This window comes from Sciurus vulgaris (assembly GCF_902686455.1).
Source record: "Sciurus vulgaris genome assembly, chromosome: 1".
Classification (NCBI taxonomy): domain Eukaryota; kingdom Metazoa; phylum Chordata; class Mammalia; order Rodentia; family Sciuridae; genus Sciurus; species Sciurus vulgaris.
In genome coordinates this window covers 15,306,157-15,326,470 of record NC_136461.1, presented here as the reverse complement: position 1 = coordinate 15,326,470, position 20,314 = coordinate 15,306,157, and the positions used below count along the sequence as shown (strand labels likewise).

The 20,314-nt window shown below is 39.7% G+C and overlaps 2 protein-coding genes across 5 annotated transcripts in view; both read right to left on the bottom strand.

The window, feature by feature from the left end:
• Positions 1-20,049, bottom strand: part of CDC42 (cell division cycle 42) — a 37,586-nt gene extending 17,537 nt beyond the window's left edge. For 2 of the 4 annotated variants that reach the window (XM_079127761.1, XM_079127764.1), the window contains exon 1: positions 19,947-20,049. The gene's annotated coding sequence lies outside the window, so the exon portion shown is untranslated. Of the gene's footprint in view, positions 1-7,555; positions 7,578-8,445; positions 8,581-19,946 lie in introns of those variants that run through there. The other 2 variants (XM_079127762.1, XM_079127763.1) reach the window with 2 other exon arrangements.
• LOC306653778 (26S proteasome regulatory subunit 7-like) lies at positions 5,399-6,807 on the bottom strand. Its single transcript, XM_079126759.1, has one exon. The coding sequence runs from the start codon at positions 6,772-6,774 to the stop codon at positions 5,839-5,841; it is 936 nt and encodes a 311-aa protein (XP_078982885.1). The 5' UTR covers positions 6,775-6,807; the 3' UTR covers positions 5,399-5,838.
• Positions 20,050-20,314: the final 265 nt, after the last annotated feature.

Genomic DNA, 20,314 nt, shown 5'->3' with positions numbered 1-20,314 from the left:
TTGAACTTTTTAATCTTCTTGCCTCAGTTTCTGTATCCAGTAATGGGTTTTGTTATGGTACTGAGGATTGAACTAAGGGCACTCTACCACTGATTTACATCCTAAGCCCTTTTTATTTTATTTGAGACAGGGTCTCATGAAATTGCCCAGAAAATTCAAATTGGCTTCAAATTTGCAATCCTCTACCTCAGCCTCCCAAGTAGCTAGAATTACACATGTGCTACGGCCCCCAATAAAGGGTCGTTTTTTAAAACATCTACCATGTGACTCTTAAGAAACCACAAGTATCCAAACTAAAGATACATTCCATGCATTCACATATATGCAGATGCTGTCATTTGATCGTACATCACAGAACATACATAAAAACAAAAGGCATATAGCTGACTTACTTGTTCAACCAAAAAAACAATATTGCTTAGAAAGTCCTATTCAAAAACCTCCACCAGTTACCCCCCGCAGACAATATACTGTAAAAGGAAAGCTTTCAGATGGCTGTGTTGAATATTATTTTTGTGTAAATGAATGTTGTAGAAATGAGAACTTTAGTTGATCCAACACTGATGTTCTTCATCACAGTAGCATTTCTCTGACTAGTGATGTGACAGTGTAACAAATGAGATTTTTCTCACTCAATAAAAAGCTGGGCACTGTTAAAAAATAAAATAAACCCTGAAATAAATGTTTCAATTTTAATAAAACTTAAGGGAACTTAATCTTATGAGTTCACCCAATATTACCCAAAAATAAAAAAACAAGGAATAAGAAAAATATAATTTTAAAGAGTTGGAAGGTCCCCCAATGAACTAACCTATTTGTATGTACCCCAACACTTTACAGATAAAAACAATCTTAGAAAATTCTGGCATCCCTTCAAAAAGTCAAAGAAAAACTACCCTTGCTCAAAGTAACTGTCCTAATAAAAATCCAAAAGAAAATTTCAATAATAAATGAATTCTTTCCAACTTGAAAACTCAACTAAAATTGGAATTATAAAAGATATTTTTCAGTTAGTAAAGCAGATAATCTGGAAGACTAAAGCAGGAAGACTGCAAGTTCAAAGCCTCAAAAATTTAGCAAGGTCCTGTCTCAAAAAATTAAATTAAAATAAATAAAATTGGGGCTGAGGAGATAGCTCAGTCAGTAGAGTACTTGCCTTACAAGCACAAGGCCCTGGGTTTGATCCCCAACACGCCCCCCCAAAAAAAATAAATAAAATAAATAAATAAAATTAAAATAAAGTAAAAGGACTAAGGATGTAGCTCAGTGGTAAAGCAACCCTGGGTGATTCAATCCACAGTATCAAAAAAAAAAAAAGAAAAAGAAAACCATGTCCTAGGAAATATAGTCCCCATGGGTCTCTTGTACCCCTTTAGGTACATCTTGCTGGTAAGACAAAAATGTAAATTCCCTGGGGTTGGGGAGATAGCTCAGTTGGTACAAGTGCTTGCCGTGCAAGCACAAGGCCCTGGGCTCGATCCCAAGCACCCAAAAAAAAATGTAAATTCCTATTTTATCCAGGGAATTCCACAGAGCTGTGTCTTGGGACTAAGGGGATATCAAACTGATATTATGCTGCATACTATGCCTAAATAATGAACTTCTTTGCCTCTGATCCATAAGTCTCCTGTCTTATGCCAGCATCCATAAAACAGTACAAGGTTAATGCATTAGCTCCCAAGTAGGGTAAAATAAAATTCCAGATTATGTTACATGTTTGACTAAGATTTGTGAGAAATAATAATTTGTTTTAAAAATATATGCACATATAAATAATACAGCAATTAGATGGGTTTCTTAGAATAATTATTAAAGTAAATGCATGATAATAATGTCCAGTCTTAAATATTTTATGCATTACCCTTTTTCTATACCAAATATGTTCCTGAAAATTTTTTAAATTATTATCTACCATCTTCCCCCCTCATTCCTAGGCCAGTCAGCTCATCTGTAAGAGCTAAACGGTTTCACTTGTTTATGTTCCATCTATTCTAACAAGGAAGAAATTAATAGACCTGAATCCCGCCATCAAGAAAGATAGTAGCTGGGCACAGTGGTGCATACCTAAATCCCAGCAGTTCAGGAAGGTAAGGCAGGAGTATCTCAAGTTCAAAGCCAGCCTGAACAACTTAGCTAGGCCCTAAGCAACTGGTGAGACCCTCTCTCTAAATAAAATATAAAAAAGGGCTGGGGATGTGGCTCAGTGGTTAAGCACCCCAGGTTCAATCCCCAGTACCAAAAAAAGAAAAAAGAAAAAAAGGTGGTAAGGCCAAGTGTGCATGCCTGTAGTTCCAGCAACTCAGGAGGCTGAGATAGAAGGATCTTAAGTTCAATGTCGGCTTCAACAATTCAGCAAGCCCCTGTCTCAAAACAAAAAACAAAATAGGGCTGTGGATGTGGCTCAGTAGTTAAGTACCCCTCTCCAAAAAAAAAAAAAAAAACAGCTAGAAGGATTTTTAATGTTTTCACCATAAAGAATGGTAAATATCTGAGGAGATAGGTTTAGCCTGAGTTAAACAATACATAATATACACATACACTGAAATATCACAAGGTACCACATAAACATATACAAGTTTTGTTTTAAAGCATCAGTTAAAAAAATTGTTTTAAATTTTAATAAATTGTAAGCAAAGTGTTTCCTCATAGTGAACCTATAAAAAGAATTTAAACAATTACAAACATTAAGTAAAACAATATTTAACTTGTTTTACTTTAAATTAGCAAGACTAGGCAGACGAGTAGCACACACCTGTAATCCCAGTGACTCAGGTGGCTAAAGCAGGAGGAATGCAAGTTCAAGGCCAGCCTTAGAAACTCAGCAAGGCCCTAAGCAACTTTGCAAGACCCTGTCTCAAAATAAAAAATGAAAAGGGTTGGGGATTGTGATTCAGTGGTTAAGCATCTCTGGGTTCGATCCCCAGTACCAAAACAATAACAACAACAATAATAATAATAAATTAGCAATATTAATAATTTTTTCAAAACGAATCAATTTTTTTTTTTTTTTTTTTTTTGCCGTGCTGGGGATTGAACCCAGGGCCTGTGCTTGTAAGGCAAGCACTCTACCAACTGAGCTATATCCCCAACCCTCAAAACGAATCAAACATTTTTTTTTTAATTGTATGGACTACAATTATGTTTAACGTTTTTTTCTTTTTCTTTTTTTTATTGTAAACAAATGGGATACAAGTTGTTTCTCTGTTTGTACATGGAGTAAAGGCATACCATTTGTGTAATCATAAATTTACATAGAGTAATGTTGCTTGATTCATTGTTATTTTTTCCCCTTCCCCCACCCCTCCCACCCCTTTTCCCTCTATACAGTCCTTCCTTCCTCCATTCTTACCACCCAAATCAAACATTTTGATTTCTTTCTATCATTAAATAACTTCATTTTCCCCCCAAACACTCCACTTGTTCATATCCAATCACTATAGAAATTTAAGGGGCAAGTTCTCCACTGCACATAGCAGAGTCCTGCTGCTGCTTTTCTCTTGCTTCTGATGTGAGTCTGGTGAATATGTGAAAAATTGGTAGGTATTTTACTTTAGTCAAATGTGAGGTAGACTGGGACAGAAATGCAAGTTACATCAGCTATGACATCTTTTCACTGTTGGACCAAGATACTGGGATTTATTCCCCCTGCCTCCTAACCCATTTTGTCACATTGTCCCAGATAACATATTTGCCCAGTGTCCTATTTATAGGACAATGACTTTTCAGTTTTGTTTTGGTCTTCTTTGCAGTGCTGGGGCTTGAACCCAGGGCCTTGTGCAAACACTCTTACCAAATGAGCTATATCCCCAGCCCCTTCTTTTCGTTCTTAATAATAAAGGAAATATAAGATCTAGATTATGATTTCCAACTTATCTTAATGCACCTGTGACGATTTTGTTGCAATATCTGCAGAACTGAAAATTTGGGACTTAAAGTACTTTTTAGATATTGCAGCAAAAAGCATTTTTAGGTTTCTGGCCAATACACACCATCTAGAACTCTCCAAATCTCTCCCACAAAATATTTATAAATCCTGTAGTAACTTGAAAAGTCAATAAAATGCATTAATGCATATGAAGTGTTGGATGGCAAATATGAAGTACTCATTGAAGTTATTATATTTGAATAATAGGCATTTGAGCCTCCATTTTCTACCATATGTGAAAGAAGAAACTGGTAAGTGTTGTGAATTGCAACATACATAAAAGAAAAGAAAACAGGTTCTCTATGAGTCTTGAGAATGACAAAAATGAAGCAAAAAACTGGAGAAAAAATGCCGACAGAAGCACTTTTAAAATGGAAGATATGTTTCTATCTGAAAAAAGACAGTTTCACAAATGCTGGAAGTTTGTAATCTCTGCTTCATTTCTAAAAAAACAACTTCATTCTGGAGTGTCTGGTCCAATAAGAACTTAAGTCCTGATTTTTACTATGATGTCAACTTTCCCTTCCTCAAATTGGCAAAAGAGTCATCTTTTTATATTGTATTTACAACCAAAAAATTTAAAGAGGGTTGGGGTGTAGCTTAGTGATAGAGTATATGCTAAGCATGCAAAAAGCCCTGGGTTCAATTCCCACCCACCATCCAAAACAAAAACTTTTCATTAAATTAGTAAATATTTAAGTAAGTTACGTAATTTACACCTAATATTTCAAAAAAATTTTTGGAAAAAAAAATTGGAAAAATGGAAGTGTATACAATAATATACAAAAGCACCAATGACACATTTAGAAAAGAACAGATATTACAAGATCTTCCCTCAAAAGAGTTGTAGATTTTTTTCACTCAATCAACAAATCTTTTTTAAATATTTTTTTAGTTTTCAATGGACCTTTATTTTATTTATTTATATGTGGTGCTGAGAATCAAACCCAGTGCTTCACACATGCTAGGCAAGCATTCTGCCACTGAGCCACAATCCCAGCCCCTCAATCAACAAATCTATTAAGCACCTGAATAAGTGCCAAGCTTTGTCCTACACAATAGCTATAACCTCCAATGCCTGGGCAAAGTTGGGGACTGTTCCTCTTTGAGCAACAATCTTAGTGTGTATGCAGACAATAAAAAAATAAGCATCATCCCACACATGTTCTTCCTACTAATGCCTTTATGTGCAATTTTCTCATTTTGGCCTCTTAAGAAAGGGCAACATGATTCTACTATCCTAATTATATACACAAACCTCCCCTCAGTTTCACATAAAAACTCAGATAACCAAAGGTAAGAGTATTTGGCTTATCCCAAATCTAACGTTTTAAACTACAACTCTGAGGTCTAGACAACTAAAGGAAAAAAGAACTAAAATTGTTCAGTTTCTATGCCCACCTTCTTACTCTGCCCACCTCATTCACTGTTTTTTTTTTTTTTTTTAACAGTTTTGAAACCATTTTTTTTTTTTTTTTTGTGAGGTGCTATTAAGTTTTTATAAACTTAGGATTCCAACTGAAGTTTTCATTGAAAGCCTTTGGGGCTCAGTTGTATGTCATATAGCAGGGAGTACCACTAAATTTGGCATAAGACTTAATGACCTTATTTACAGCTTCCAAGAAATCCTTCTCAGTAGCAATTTTTCGCCGTGCTCGGATTGCAAACATACCAGCTTCTGTGCAGACACTTCTAATCTCAGCACCAGTGCTATTAGGACATAGTCGTGCTAACAATTCAAATCTGATATCTCTTTCAACACTCACTGAACGAGCATGAATCTTAAAGATATGAGTCCGACCCTCTAAATCAGGTAAGCTAAATTCAATCTTTCTATCCAATCTCCCTGGCCTCATCAGCACTGGGTCCAGAGTATCAGGTCTGTTGGTAGCCATCAGCACTTTAATGTTGCCTCAAGGATCAAAACCATCCAGCTGATTGATCAATTCCAACATTGTTCTCTGCACTTCATTGTCACCTCCAGCACCATCATCAAACCGAGCTCCTCCAATGGCATCAATTTCATCAAAGAAGATAAGGCAGGCTTTTTTTGTTCTGGCCATTTCAAAAAGTTCACGAACCATTTGAGCCCCCTCACCGACGTATTTCTGTACAAGTTCGGATCCAATAACTCGATTGAAGCAAGCATCAGTCCTATTAGCAACTGCCCTAGCACAGAGTGTCTTGCCCGTGCCTGGGGGACCAAACAGCAGCACACCCTTGGAAGGCTCAATGCCAAGGTTAACAAATCTCTCTGGATGAAGTAGTGGGGTTTCAACTACTTCTCGCAATTTCTCAATCTGCTCCTTACAGCCACCAACATCACTATAAGTGACATCAGGTTTTTCTTCCACCTGCATCATGGTAACTGTTGGGTCAATCTTAGGAGGCAGTGGAATGTGGATTTGATACTTATTTCTGTCCACAACAACTCTCATCCCTTCTTCAATGTCAGTAGGTGCCACCTGATCGCTGAGGTCTACCACAAACTTGGCAAACTGCTTCACATTGATAATGTATTTTGGGTTCTCCGAATCAGCATTAATTATCTTTGTACACCTTGCAACCTGTAAAGGCTGTTCACTCTGGAGAGTTTGCTTATCTGCAGCCAAGTCCCAGAGTGCTGGTGGGGCCAGGCCAGTGTCAGATTCTTTAATACCAGTGAGCTCATTAATTTTCTTGAGAAGTTGTTGAATGTCATCTTCAACCTGTTTGATCTGCCTAGAGTAAGTGCTCTGGCCGTAGGTTTTCAGCAAGGCAATATCCCCCTCATCCAGAGCTCGGATGGGCTTGTCGTCCTTCTCGTCCTCTTTGGTTTTCCGCTGATCTGCACTGAGGTAATCCGGCATTTTTAGGAGATGCTAGTGCCTTATTTCCTTAGTGATTACCTCATTCACTGTTAACTGCCCAATGCCACTTAAACTATCCCGCAGTTTGGTGCTTATTTAAAGTCCGTAACTTTGCTCCAAACCTTGGGTATCCGGCATTAAAATTCATCTTCCTGTTTCTTTTTTTGCTATATTGAGGACTGAACTCAGGGCCCCATTGTGTGCCTACAAGTGCTCTTCAACTGAGCTACATTCCCAGCCCTCTTTAACTTCTTTTTAAGACAAGGTTGTGTAAATTGCCCAGGCTGGGATCCTCCTGCCTCATCCTCTCAAAAAGGTGGAATTACTGGCATGCACCATTGTGCCCAACTCATCTTATTTCTATCCTGAACTTTCTACCCTAAAAGTTCACCTTGTCTGCTATGGTCTAAATGTTTGTGTCCCTCTAAAATTAATGAAACCTATCCCCAGTGGTGATGGTTATTAGGAAATGGGGCCTTCTGGAAGGCAATTAAGTCTAATTGATGAATGGAATCAGTGAGAAGGCACCATCTATGCACCAGATAGACAGCAACCACCAGAAATCAAATCTGTTGGTGCCTTGATCTTGGACACCCCAGCCTCCAGATCTGTGAGAAAAATTTCAGTTGTTTACCCAGTCCATGGTATTTTGCTACAGCAGCCAGAGCAGACTAAGAAAGCTCTCATGACAAGGTCCCTCTTAGCTTTCAAAACTCCTATCACATCCTCATCTCCCCATCTTCATTCTCCATGTTCTAGACACACAGTTCTCTTTACGTACTCAAACATGCCAGTCTCTGTCCTGCCTTTGGTCTTTAACAGCAATACTCCTTCTCATTATTCTTGAAACTGTTGACTTCCAACCCTTCAGATCTCAGCTCAAATCGGCATTCTCACAAAGTCCTCCCTTGAATATACTATGTAGAGTAATAGCCACTCCCTCCTTACACTCTATCATATTACCCTGTTTATCTCCTCTACAGTTTGGTCATAATCTATAATTATCTTGTTTATTTGTAATATTGCAGTAAAGGAGACAGATCTTAAAAATGAGGACATTTCCATAAAGGCAAAAAAAACTCTTGCTATATGCCCAGGAAACAGTTCAATACCAGCCACACAGTAGTCACTCACTGAATAAACTAATCACATGAGTACTATCATGTCATTTTTATTCACTTGTGTTTGCCTTTATTCTAATAGATTTTAAGTTCTCTGGGGGAAATACTAGGCTTATATTTCTTTATCCCCCTCCCAAGGCTTCCAAGGTAACACTGAGCCATATTTTAAAAGCAACAAAAAATAATTTTTTTTTAATTTCTTAAAAACCTTGTTGACTAAGTAATAATATGGGGGGAAAAAATGAGATTTTCAAACATAATTTTGAAAAGCAAGCAAACTTAAGTTCCAGTCTCAGCTCCACTTTATGGGTGTGATCCTGGCAAGTTACTTCACTTCTACACCTTAATTTTCTCAGCTACAAAATAATATCTGATTCACAAAACTACTATAAAAGGAAATGAGGTAATGTAAATAAAACAACTAATATACCACTCAGCACTGAGTAAATATGGCACCTAACTGTTATTCCCAGTTAAAACAAAGAAATCAAATGGCCCTACTGTAAAGATCAAAATTACTGCTGTTAAAGCCAGGTGCAATGGTACACACCTGTAATCCCAGCAACTTGGGAGGCTGAGGCAGAAGGATCACAAGTCTGAACCAGTATCAGTATTAGGGAGATCCTGTCTCAAAATAAAAAATTTTAAAAAGGACTGTGAATGTAGTTCGGTGGTAAAGCACATTGGGTTCAATCCCCAGTACACCCCTGCAAAATAGTAATAATAATAATAATAATAATACTTGAGCAAAACCATCCAAACACTACAAATAAGAGGAAAGAGAAATATTCTTGCTTCTACTTGAAAGGGTTATTTGTTAATTTGATCAATTCTTTCAGAAATCTCATTCTGATCTCAAAGAGCAGTTTTAACTAAATGTAACATTTGTAGCCAAAGGGTCAGAATGTTACAGAATGTAACCCACCTCTATTATAAGAAGAGACAAAATAATATTACTTAATCAAAATAAAGTCAGCATACTATAGAAGCAATACATGCATACCCGCATTTATAGCAGCACAATTCACAATAGTCAAACATGGAAACAGCCTAGGTGTTCATCAACAGATGAATGGATAAAGAAAATGTGGTATATATACACAGAGTTTTATTCAGCCATAAAGAAATGAAATTATGTCATTTGCCGATGGATGAAACTTGAGAACATTACTAACAAGTACTGAAAAATCAAAATCCTTCATCTAATTCACTATCTTAGCAACTGTTTAAAAATGACTTGCATGTAGATTCAAAGAGTCATAAAAACATATTCACATCATTTGTCTCAGTAATTCAATTTCAGATCATGTATCCAAAAGGAAGAAAACACTTCATCATCCATGTGCCAGGCAATGTGGCACAGGTGTGTAATCCCAGCAACTTGGGAGGCTGAAGCAGGATTGCAAATTCCAAGCTAGCCTAGGCAACTTACAAGACCCTACCTCAAAATAAAAATAATATTTTAAAAGGGATGGGAACACAGCTCAATGGGAGTGTCCCTGGGTTCAACCCCCAATCCGGGAGGTGGGGAGTGTGAATAAAAAAGAATTTAACAGTAGATACATCTGCCAGTTAAAGAAAAAAAAAAAAAAAGACCCTCCGCCACCTAAAAGATCTCCAATCAGGACCTAAAACATGTTATAATAGGCTTCTATTAACTTAAAAAAAAAAAAAAAAAAAACAGCAAGATATCTTAGATGCCTATTACAGTGATATACTGGGTAAGATAGAAATTCTGCCTTCAAAGGCCTTCAAACATTTCCATAATTTACTGAATGCTTACAGTGCCAAACACTACACAAGGATACTCAACATACATCATCTTATACACTTTTCTAGTTATAAACAGAAAAGGTTAACAATTGTAGTCTCAAACTGCTATAAATCTACACTATAAGTGCCACAGGTGTTCATTAGAGTAGCAAATATGGGGCCAGGGGCAGTGGCAGGTGCCTGTAATTCCAGAAGCTCTGGAGGCTGAGGCAAGAGGATCACCAATTCAAAGTCAGCCTCAGCAACTTGGCCAGGCCCTAAGAACTTAGCAAGACCCTGTCTGGGGATGTGGCCCAGTGGTTAAGCACCTCTGAGTTCAATCCCTGTTACCCCCACCTCCTGGGGTGGGGGTGCAGAAACGAGAGTAGCAAGTATGGAGAGCCAGGCATGGTGGTGGCATACACCTGTAATCCCAGCAATCCAAGGGACAGCCTCAGCAATTTAGCAAGGCCCTAAGCAATTTAGTGAGACCATCTCAGAATTTTTTTAAAAAGGTAGCAAATATGTAACATTGGTCTACAAAGTGAAAGCAAATCTCTAATTAGATGAAATATCATGAAGTAGGGCTCCAAAGAAACAAACACACACACACACACCCCTGGATGAGTTCAGGTCATAGAGAGGCTGAAAGCTAGGCAAGAAGAGCTTTAACCTGGATGAGGAACAGGGAGATACCATTTCTTTTGTGTCTGTCAACAACAGGGGTTTTATTAGGAATATCAATACTGTACTTGTATTCCAAGGTGAACTGTCAAAGAAAACCAGATAAAGTCAGAGAACTTATCTAAGAAAGTACTGTAACACTACACAAGAAGCTAAAGTAGGATGATTTCAAGTTCAAAGTCAACCTGGACAACTGAGCAAGACCGCATCTCAAAATAAAATAAAAAAGGGCTGGGAACATGGCTCAGTATAAAGTGTCCCTGAGTTTAATTTCCAGTACCACAAAAAAAAAAAAAAAAAAAAAAAAATTTTTTTTTTTTTTTTTTTAATTTTCATCAGGCTGCAGAGGTCTTGCATAAAGAGGGGTAAATTTGAAGAAGTCTTTTGTTTTTGTTTCTTGCTATATTGGGGATCAAACTCAAAAAAATATATATAAATTAGAAGTACTAAGTTGTAGGTCATTGTTAGAACACCCGGAGTTCCATCTTCAGTACCACCAAAAAGAAAAATGAAAAGACCATTTGGCAGGGACTGGGGATGCAGCTCAGTGATAAGAGTGATTGCTACCATGTATGAGACCCTGGTTTGAATCCCCAGCACCACAAAATCTTAATAAAAATACATCATTCAACAAGAATAACAAATGCTGTAATATTAGCTTTGAAGTCTGAATCCATACAGGTGCAGGTGTTTCAGCTTGATCACACAAGTAATTAACAGTATGTTCTATCTAAAAACTTTAAAAACTCAAAGGAAACAAAGAGTTGCAAAGACTGAAAAATAATCAATATATATAGGCAACAAATTGGGTTTTTAAGCATACTTTGAAACTAAGAACAACACTATGTAAAAACTTCTACCTTGACTATCAATTGTTTCTTCAGATATCAAACACATTTGCTAACTAAGCTCCTATAATGGTACTCCAAATACATTATGGAATAAAACTGCTTAAAATCTATTTTTAAGGCTATCTTACAAAATTAAGAATAGTACTGTCACTGATTGAAAGTGATTACAGCTGTTCCCGCCTCCTGTCGTGTTCTTGCCTGAATGGCTGTCACATCCTCTACAGCTCTTTGCTGGTATGCCATTTTTAGAGTGAGAACTCCTCTGCCTATCCAATTTTAAAATGCAACCCAAGTTCCACCAGAACCTGAACACCTCCCTCCATGAGCATCTCTACACTGTGAAGGAATACACAACTGTACTGCCTACCCCTTTTCTGTGGCATGGGGGATTGAACCTAGGGGCACTGCACTCTACCACTGACCTATATTCCCAGACCTTTTTATTTTAAGACAGGGTCTCTCTCAGTCCCAAGCTGGTCCAAATCTGAAATCCTCCTGCCTCAGCCTTCAGGTAGCTGAGAATATAGGTGTGCACCACCCACCATACCCACATCTACTGACTTATAAATGGGCAAAAACAAAACAAAACCTCTCCTTAGAAAAGCAGCATCCCCAAAAAATGTATGCACACCACACTGGGCCTGCAACTTATCAGCAAGAGACCATTAATGTAAACAATCCTATACTAGGTGGTTTTGGATTAAAATATGCCTCTGACTCTAAACAATTCATTTAGATTTTTTTTTACCCTGGTACTAGGAATGGAACCCAGGGGAAACTCTACCACTGAGCTACATTCTCAGTCCTTTTTAATTTATTTTGAGACATGGTCTTGCTAAATTGCCACGGTCAAACTTGCCATTTTCCTGCCTCAGCCTCCTGAGTCCTTGGAATTACAGGTGTACACCATCACCCCAAGCCTATTTAGATTCAAATCAATTAAAGTAGGATATAAAGTTAAGAAATCACATAACTGAAAAGAATTATCTCCAGAATTTAGGTCCCCACCAAAACTCGCTACCACTGCTTAGCTCTATTTTAAAAGTTGCTTCTACCAGGCACAGTGGCACATGTGTAATCCCAGTGATTTAGGAAACTATAAGGCAGGAAAATCGCAAATTGAGGCTGGCCTCAGCCGACTTAACACCCTGTCTCAAAATAAGAAATAAAAAAGGACTTGGGATGTAGCTAGGTTCACTCCCCAGAACTGCAAAGCCAACAAAAAAAAAAAAAAAGTCTTAAAGAAATAGGATAAGGGATGGGGATGTAGCTCAGTGGGAGAGCACTTGCCTAGCATGTGTAAGACCCCAAGTTCAATCCCTTGCACCATAAAAATAAAAAAGAAATAGGATAACCCAAACCAAGTACCGAGCCCCAACCCTGATAAAATTCTGTCTTTCCCCATTCCAACTCTCTTGAATAACTGGTAACACCAATATAATATGTGAAATAACTGTTCTGTTCATGGCTGTGATTTAACTAGAACCAAGGACAACTTTTAAGGATAATATATCATCATTTCCATTTAATACATGCAAGGGAGGGAGACTAATCTAAAATATGGGACTTAGCTTTTCAGGATGGAGTCAGGGGAGTTTGGGAAATAGGTTACAAGGAAAAACAGCAAAACTATATATTACATTATAAAATACAAAGAAATGTAACACTACCACAAGTTCCTAAAAAAAAAAAAAAAAAAAAAAAAAAAAAAACTTATGTGAACAATTAGGAAAAAATTTATAGCAATAATCTAAAACAAATTATTTGAATCACAAATAACTTTCAGAATGTTAAAATGCTGGCTTTGAAATTACTGCAAACTTTGCAGAATACTAGAAAACAAATTAAACTAGGATCACTAACCCAAGAAGAGAGGAAACTGGAGACAATGACTCCATTTCAAAATTTCCTTTGCAGCCAGTGGACAATCAATTCTTCAGTTCCAATACTGGTCTCCCTTCTAATACCTTGCCCAATTTTAACTTGGGATGGAGCTATTCCCCCAGGGATACCCCCAAAGATCTCTTTCATATATACCAGGCTCAGTTCCATCTCAACAAAGTCCAAACTAAGGCAGTTGTACAATTCTTCTGTGGGGTTTAAGCCAAAGTAGGAATGAATCCTGTGTGGCTCTATTGAGTTCTGTACCATTCACCTGCATTGGAAACTTAAGGGAAATTTTTTTCTACTTTTCTACCAATAGCAAACATTAACTGACACACCAACAGCCTTGGACCTATGGAGATTAGTAGGTTCACCATTTTCTCAAAACTTTAAAATTATTCCATGGGGGGGGGGCTTCCATCAAGCAAGCTTAAGAAACACCAAGTTAAACAGGTTCCTGCCTTATAGTTTCCTAAATCAAAATCACTGGGATTACACATGTGCCACTGTGCCTGGTAGAAGCAACTTTTAAAATAGAGCTAAGCAGTGGTAGCGAGTTTTGGTGGGGACCTAATCTTTAATAAACTTATACACATTATGAATTTCAAGATCAGGATATATTAAGTAGAATTTCCAATTTATTTGACACCAAAACCCATGGAAACATCTTTCAGGTATTCTGAAATAGACTAAACACAGGCATTATTCTAACAACTAAAATTATCCCTTACCTCCATTTTTACTGATTTACAGACTATCACAATGACTAAACATTCCCTTCTGCCCTATAATGAACACAGCAAATAAGTAACATAGCCCAAAGTAATTCAAACACCTCCTAGCTTACATCTTATATTATTTGTATACCTTGTGAAACAAAAGAGGATATTAGACATTGTAGTCTTTTAATTTTCCTACTCTTCTTCATCTGCTTTTAAACGGATTTAAAAATAAGCCAAAAATACTACAAATAAACTGCCTACCAAGAGAGAAACGGATTATAGCTGAAATATTGCTTATACTTTCTTCTAAATTTATGTTCTTCTCACACTCTTTTTAACACTAATTAATACAGTATTCTTTTATTCCACCTCCACTTCTTCCTCTGGTTTCATCTGTTCTTCCTCTGAACTGTTCTCAGACAGCTCTTCTCTCTTCAGTAACAAATAACTGATAATCTCTTCACTGAAAGTATAGCTTTATAGCTAACAATAGATGGCTTCAAACTGCCACCTGGGATGAAGAGGCTGGACACAGGTGTGCCTGAGACACAGCTCTCCTGGCATAGTGAGTCTCCTCTGGCCAGCAAGGAACAGCCTCTCCATTAACCCTAGGGTGGCATACAAATACCTTTCTATGGCTGCCTTGGAAAAGGGTTGGGAAGCATTATTCTGGAGCATATACTGTGCAAAGATAATGCTGGGAACTTCTACACCAAATAGTTTAAGATAGAGGAAACATATTAGGGAAATAAATTCAATCTACTCCTTGAAGAATAGCAACAATTTTTCAGGATGGCAGCTTAAATACTAGTTATTAACATTTCCCCATGAGATTAGAAATGTGGTTTATGTTACTTCATTTATTTTGGTCCTGGAGATTGAACCCACTGAGCCACATCCCCAGCCCTTTTTTATTTTGAGACAAGGGTGTCCTCAAACTTTTAATGTTCCTGCAATAGTATTCCAACCAAGTAGCTGGAGTGGATTTAGAGCATGAACCACTACGCATAAGTAGCTATGGTTTATTTTAGCAAAGAAACCAGAAAATTCTTTTCAAGTTGGACCAGCTAAATGCCAACTTTGTATTTTACATTTAAGTTTTCATAACCAGTATGAAGTATCCTGATCAGGTGCTTAGACTATTCCTCATCAGAGCAACTTAAATGTCATTTAAGTTCAAAAGTAAATCAGGGGCTGGGGCTGTAGCTCAGTGGTAGAGTACTTGCCTCACACATGAGTCACTGGGTTCGAGACTCAGCACCACATATAAGTAAATAAAGATATTGTGTCCACATACAACTAAAAAGAAAATATACTAAAAAAAAAAGTAAATTCATATACTAAACTAGGACTTATTCCTAAGGGAGGCAATAGCACTTTAATAAGTTTAAAAAATTAATTAGTTTCTCAATGAATACAGACATGAGATGATTCTACACCATAAGTAAGAAAGCATAATTCCTTTAAAACCCAAACAAGAGTCAGGCACAGATTCTTGCATGGCCTAAAAGAAACCAGACTATCCTTCAGTAGGGGAAAAAAAATAAAGCATTCATCATTGTTTCTGAAATACCTTACATCACCACCACAGCAGTTCCGGTTTTAAAAAGGATGCTTCAAACCTTAAAACACATAAAAATCACATAGGGATCTTGCTCAAATACAGTCTGACTTGAGAAAACCTGGGATGAAGCCTGAGATTTCTAATGAGTTTCCAGGTGTACTTATGCTGCTGGGTCCATAGACCATACACTGCCTATGTAATTCGTTATACCCTTATTTCTACCATGCTGGTAAAGGTAACTATAAAGCACTATCTCTCTCAAGGACACACAGGAGCAGATTAAAATGTCAAATAGAAATAAATGGCTTACTTTCAGAAAATGGTGTTAAAGTATATACAGTGTTAAAAGAACAAAAGTAAAGCCAAGTATGGTGGTGCACACTTGTAATTCCAGCCACTCAGGAGGATCCAAAATTTTGAGGCCAGTCTGGGCAACTCAGCAAGACCCTATCTAAAAATAAAAAGGGACAGCAATGTAGGGATGGTAGAGTACCTTGAGTTCAACCCCAGTATGGGGTTGGGGATCAAGGGGACACACACAAGTGAGCAACACAACTGAAATAACAGGTTTTATTCAGGTGACAGAGCACCAACATTTTTTTAATCCATGACTTAACAATATATCTGTTGCTGTATTAGAAACCATTCTAGCTGGGCACATGCCTATGAATCCAGCTACTTGAGAGGCTGAGGATTAGAAGAGCCCAAGAGTTCAAGGCCAACCTGGGCAACATAGCAATTCTGAAAGGAAGGAAGAGGGAGAAAAGAAATTGTTTTGGAATTCAGCATAATAATAATGCCAATGAGATTAAATTTTTTTTTTTTTTTTTTTCCCTAAAATGGCAAGGAGGAACACCATTTTGATGGCAAGAGATTTGGATTCACTTCATCAAATTCAGCAATGAAAACAATGTCCTGGGGCAACTAGTGAAGAAGCGTTCTGTCATCCAGGACTTAAACAACAGCAGCAGTGGGCCAGATACAGCTGAGATGGCATTAATAATTGTTTTAGTAAAAACCCTTTGGACTACCAGCCTCAGCAAAAGCAAGGTGCTAAGCAACTCCGTGAGACCCTGTCTCTAAATAAAATACACAATAGGGCTGGGGATGTGGCTAGTGGCCGGGTGCCCCTTGAGTTCAACAGCTAAGTACACCCTCTGCCCCAACCCCACCAAAAAAATCCTTTGGTCTAAAGACATGAGCAACAAAAATGAAAACTCTTAGAAACTCCTGAGAGACAAAGCATAACAGAACCAGGATAGTGTAGAAGGGAAGAAGTAGCAAAACTAAGCCACTGTTTGCAAACAAAGAAATAGAGGAAGATAAGAAAACAAACATTAAATCAGAATAATTTTTAGGAGAATAAGAGAGTTAATCATCAGAAGAGTTCCTAAATGATGGCAAACTGTCCAGATAGTGCAGCTGCAAAGATACAGGACTAAACAGATGGAGAAGGTCAAGGAGAAATTAGTAATCACCACTTCAGAGGGCCCAAATATGGATATAGCTGATCAAGCACAAAAGTTGTCTCAGAAAAAACAGCATGAAGGCCCATGGAATATTCAGAAAATGTTAACCCTCTGACATCACCAAATTCATTCATTTGACAAATACTTCTTGAAATCTATGTGTCTGGCAGTATTCTAGGCGCCAGGGATTCAGGATGCCATACCAGGATAAAGCCCAAGTCTCACAGAATTTACATGTTAACAGGGGAAATTACCAAATATATTTGGAAGAAAACACCGAATACACATTACCATAAAACAATGCAGACCTTTAAAATATAGGTATATAAAGAGCTGCTAGCGAGAGATAAGGGAACACAATATTAACCCTTCCCTCCCCATCAGAGGCAGACTTGTAGCCTAAAGTGATTACTGTCTTCCTTATCCTCTGGAGGTGGGGGGGCACCAAAACAATAGAGAAATGCATTTAAAATGTATCTATAAATAAAAATACAATTTGATTTTTACTTTTAAGAAAGCCTGCCAATATTACAACACAGACAGCAAAGTAAATGGTACTTCAAAGTTTTCCAAATTTGGCAACTGTTGGATCAAAACATTTTATTAGTATAACCTTGTAGTATAAAAATAACTACAAATGTTTTCCTAATAAACCATAAAATTATAAGTGGCAAAAGTATCCCAATAAAGTAAAATAAATCTTTTCATTTTTTTAAATGTTGATAAGACCTTTATTTTATTTATATGTGGTGCTGAGAATTGAACCCAGTGCCTCACAAATGCTAGGCAAGTGCTCTACCACTAAGCCACAACCCCAGCCCAAATAACTCTTGAAGTTAGCAAAAACTTCATTATTTGGTCTTGATGGGTTTTAAGAATCACACTGATAATTCATGCCCACATAACTATTCTAGGCTGCAGCATTTGGTTTAGCTTCCTTTAAAAAAAAAAAAAAAAATCAGGTTTACTAAGCACAGGTATTGGTCATAATATGAAAACATATTTTAGGGATAAAGAGAGGATGTGACATCTTTCAGGTCTTAAAGAAATTAATGGAGAGGGCTGGGGATATAGCTCAGTTGGTAGAGTGCTTGCCTTGCATGCACAAAGCCCTGGGTTCAATCCCCAGCACCGAAAAAAAAAAAGAAAAAAAAAAAGAAATTAATGGAAAGCAGCTCATTTCCTACCCCTCCACCCTGTACTGGAGATTGAACCCTGGGGCATTCTATCATTGAGCTACATCCTCAGCCTTTTCTATTTTGAGACAGAATTCTACAAAGTTGCCAAGACTGGCCTTGAACTTGTTGTGATCCTCCTGCCTCAGCCTCTAGAGTAGCTGAGATCATAGACATAAGCCACTACACCTGAATAGGAGCTCATTTTTAATACTCAATTTCCAATCTCTTACCTTCTTGTCTCAATTTAAATATTGTTAATTCAAATTATTGTTATATTTTAACAAATGGGTGTGTATATGTGTGTGTATAAACCTATTATAGAAAACTTAGGAAATACAGTTAGATAAGTGTTCCAATTTTACATTCCTAAAAGACACTACAAGGTTATTTCAAAAGATCCAAGCTCCATACCTATCCAATCTTCTATAACACCTACATACCACAGAAAGCGGATTTGAATGTTCCACTCCTTTTAAGTGTTCCTTAACAAGCAATCTGTTCTCTATATACAAACGAACAATGGGAAGGCACTTGTTCCAACACGAACACTACTCGTATTATAAAGATGCATAACACAATTGGATCTCACTTGCTTGAAAATGTTAATATTACTCGAGTTTTTTTTTTGTTTTTTTTTTTTTGGTTTAAAATTCAAAATTTTAGTAACAATACTAAAGTGTCCAGCAAGCAAAGATTAGGCGTAAAAATAAACTGGTTCTCTTTTCAACATATCCTTGCCGCAAAGAGGGAACTTGAGTCGACTTGGGCATATTCTCTACAACAAATAAGTCAGAGGAGAAGTCATTTTGGACCAAAGAATTGCTCCCTCAAGTAAGTTCACTAGGGGACCTTAAAGTTAAGGTCGAAGCGGCTACAGATGGTGCGCCTTATGCTTTATTCCCTGGTACAAACTAATTCTGACATTTTTAACCTCCCTGGCTTTCGGACACATTTGAGGCAGCCAAGAAGGCAGGTAACAGGATTTCAAAACCTCGTCTCCGAACACGACGTGCGGGGAAGCGGGCAGAACGGCCGCTGGAGAGCCGCCTGGATGTGCGGGGTCCGACTTGGAGGAGTTAAAACCCTCACCCCGTCCTCTGCGGTGACGTCACCTGCGCACCGCGCTTCCCCGGCTCGGAGGGGAGGGGGAGAAGGAACAAAGAACTCTCCCCCTGGAACGGGGAGTCGGGCCGGCGGCCGGCGAGGGCTTCGGGAGCTGGTTAGCTAACTCCCGAAAGCCAGGCTTGGGCCGCCGGGCGGCGGGGAGGCGGAGAAGCGAACCGAACATCAGGAACTCCAGCCCAGGCGGGGGTCGACGGCCCCGGGGCGCCGGCTGAGACCGCCCCGCCCAGCGAAGCGCCGGGCGACCCTCCCCGCCGCCACTTCCCCGCAGCGGTCGCAATTCCGCTCCCCTCCCCCGCCCGCCGCAAAATGTCCGCGGCGGCGCCCCGCGAAGCAGGAAGTCCACGCCGGGCGCGGCGGGCGAGCCCGGCCTCAGAGCTCCGGGACCGGCCCCGGCCCGCCCGAGCGCCCGCGAGCGGCCCTGCGGCCCCGAGCCCCGGCGTCCGGCCCGCAGGACCTCGGGAGCCCGCGGGCTGACCGGAGGGGGAGGGGAGCCGGCGGCTGGATGGGTGTGACCCCTTCCTTCCGCCGCTGCCGGTGACAGCCGGTCCGGCCGCGCCCGCAGCCCGGCACCCCGGGCCGGGTCGCGCACCTCCCGCGGGCGAGCGCCCCGCTGCGACCCCTCCCCCCAGCTCCCGCAGAACCCGGACCCGCGCGAGCCCGCGGGCGCACGCGAGCCCGGCGCTGCCCCGCGCTCTGGGACCCCTGACCCCCGGGGCACCAGAGACCCGGCGCCCTCGAGGACCGAGGAGGGCTGGGGACCGCGCGAGGGGACCGGACGGCGGGGGAACCGCTCTCGCTGGGAGCCTCGGGCCCCGCACTCACCTCAGCCTCTCCGCCGGGGCGTTGGCAGCGCTGCGCGGGGTCTCCTCCGCTGCCGGACAGGGGCACGCACCTGACGTCAGCACGCAGGAGACGCACGGTTGGGTGCCCGCGGAAGTGGGAGGGACGAGGAGGTACAAGAGGCTGGGGCGGTCCGGGGTGGGGCGGGGCGGTCCGGGGCGGGGCGGGGCGGTCCGAGGCGGGGCGGGGTTTAATTCTCCTCGGGCCTGCTGGCCTCGCGCTGGTTTGCGCGCCTCCCACCTTTCCAGCTGTGCTCTGCACCTCTTTCCTTAAGGTTGAGTGTAAAGCCCTGACACCAAAGTTTATTTTGATCCTTGCACCCTTTTGAAGCAAGTATTATAATTCCCTTT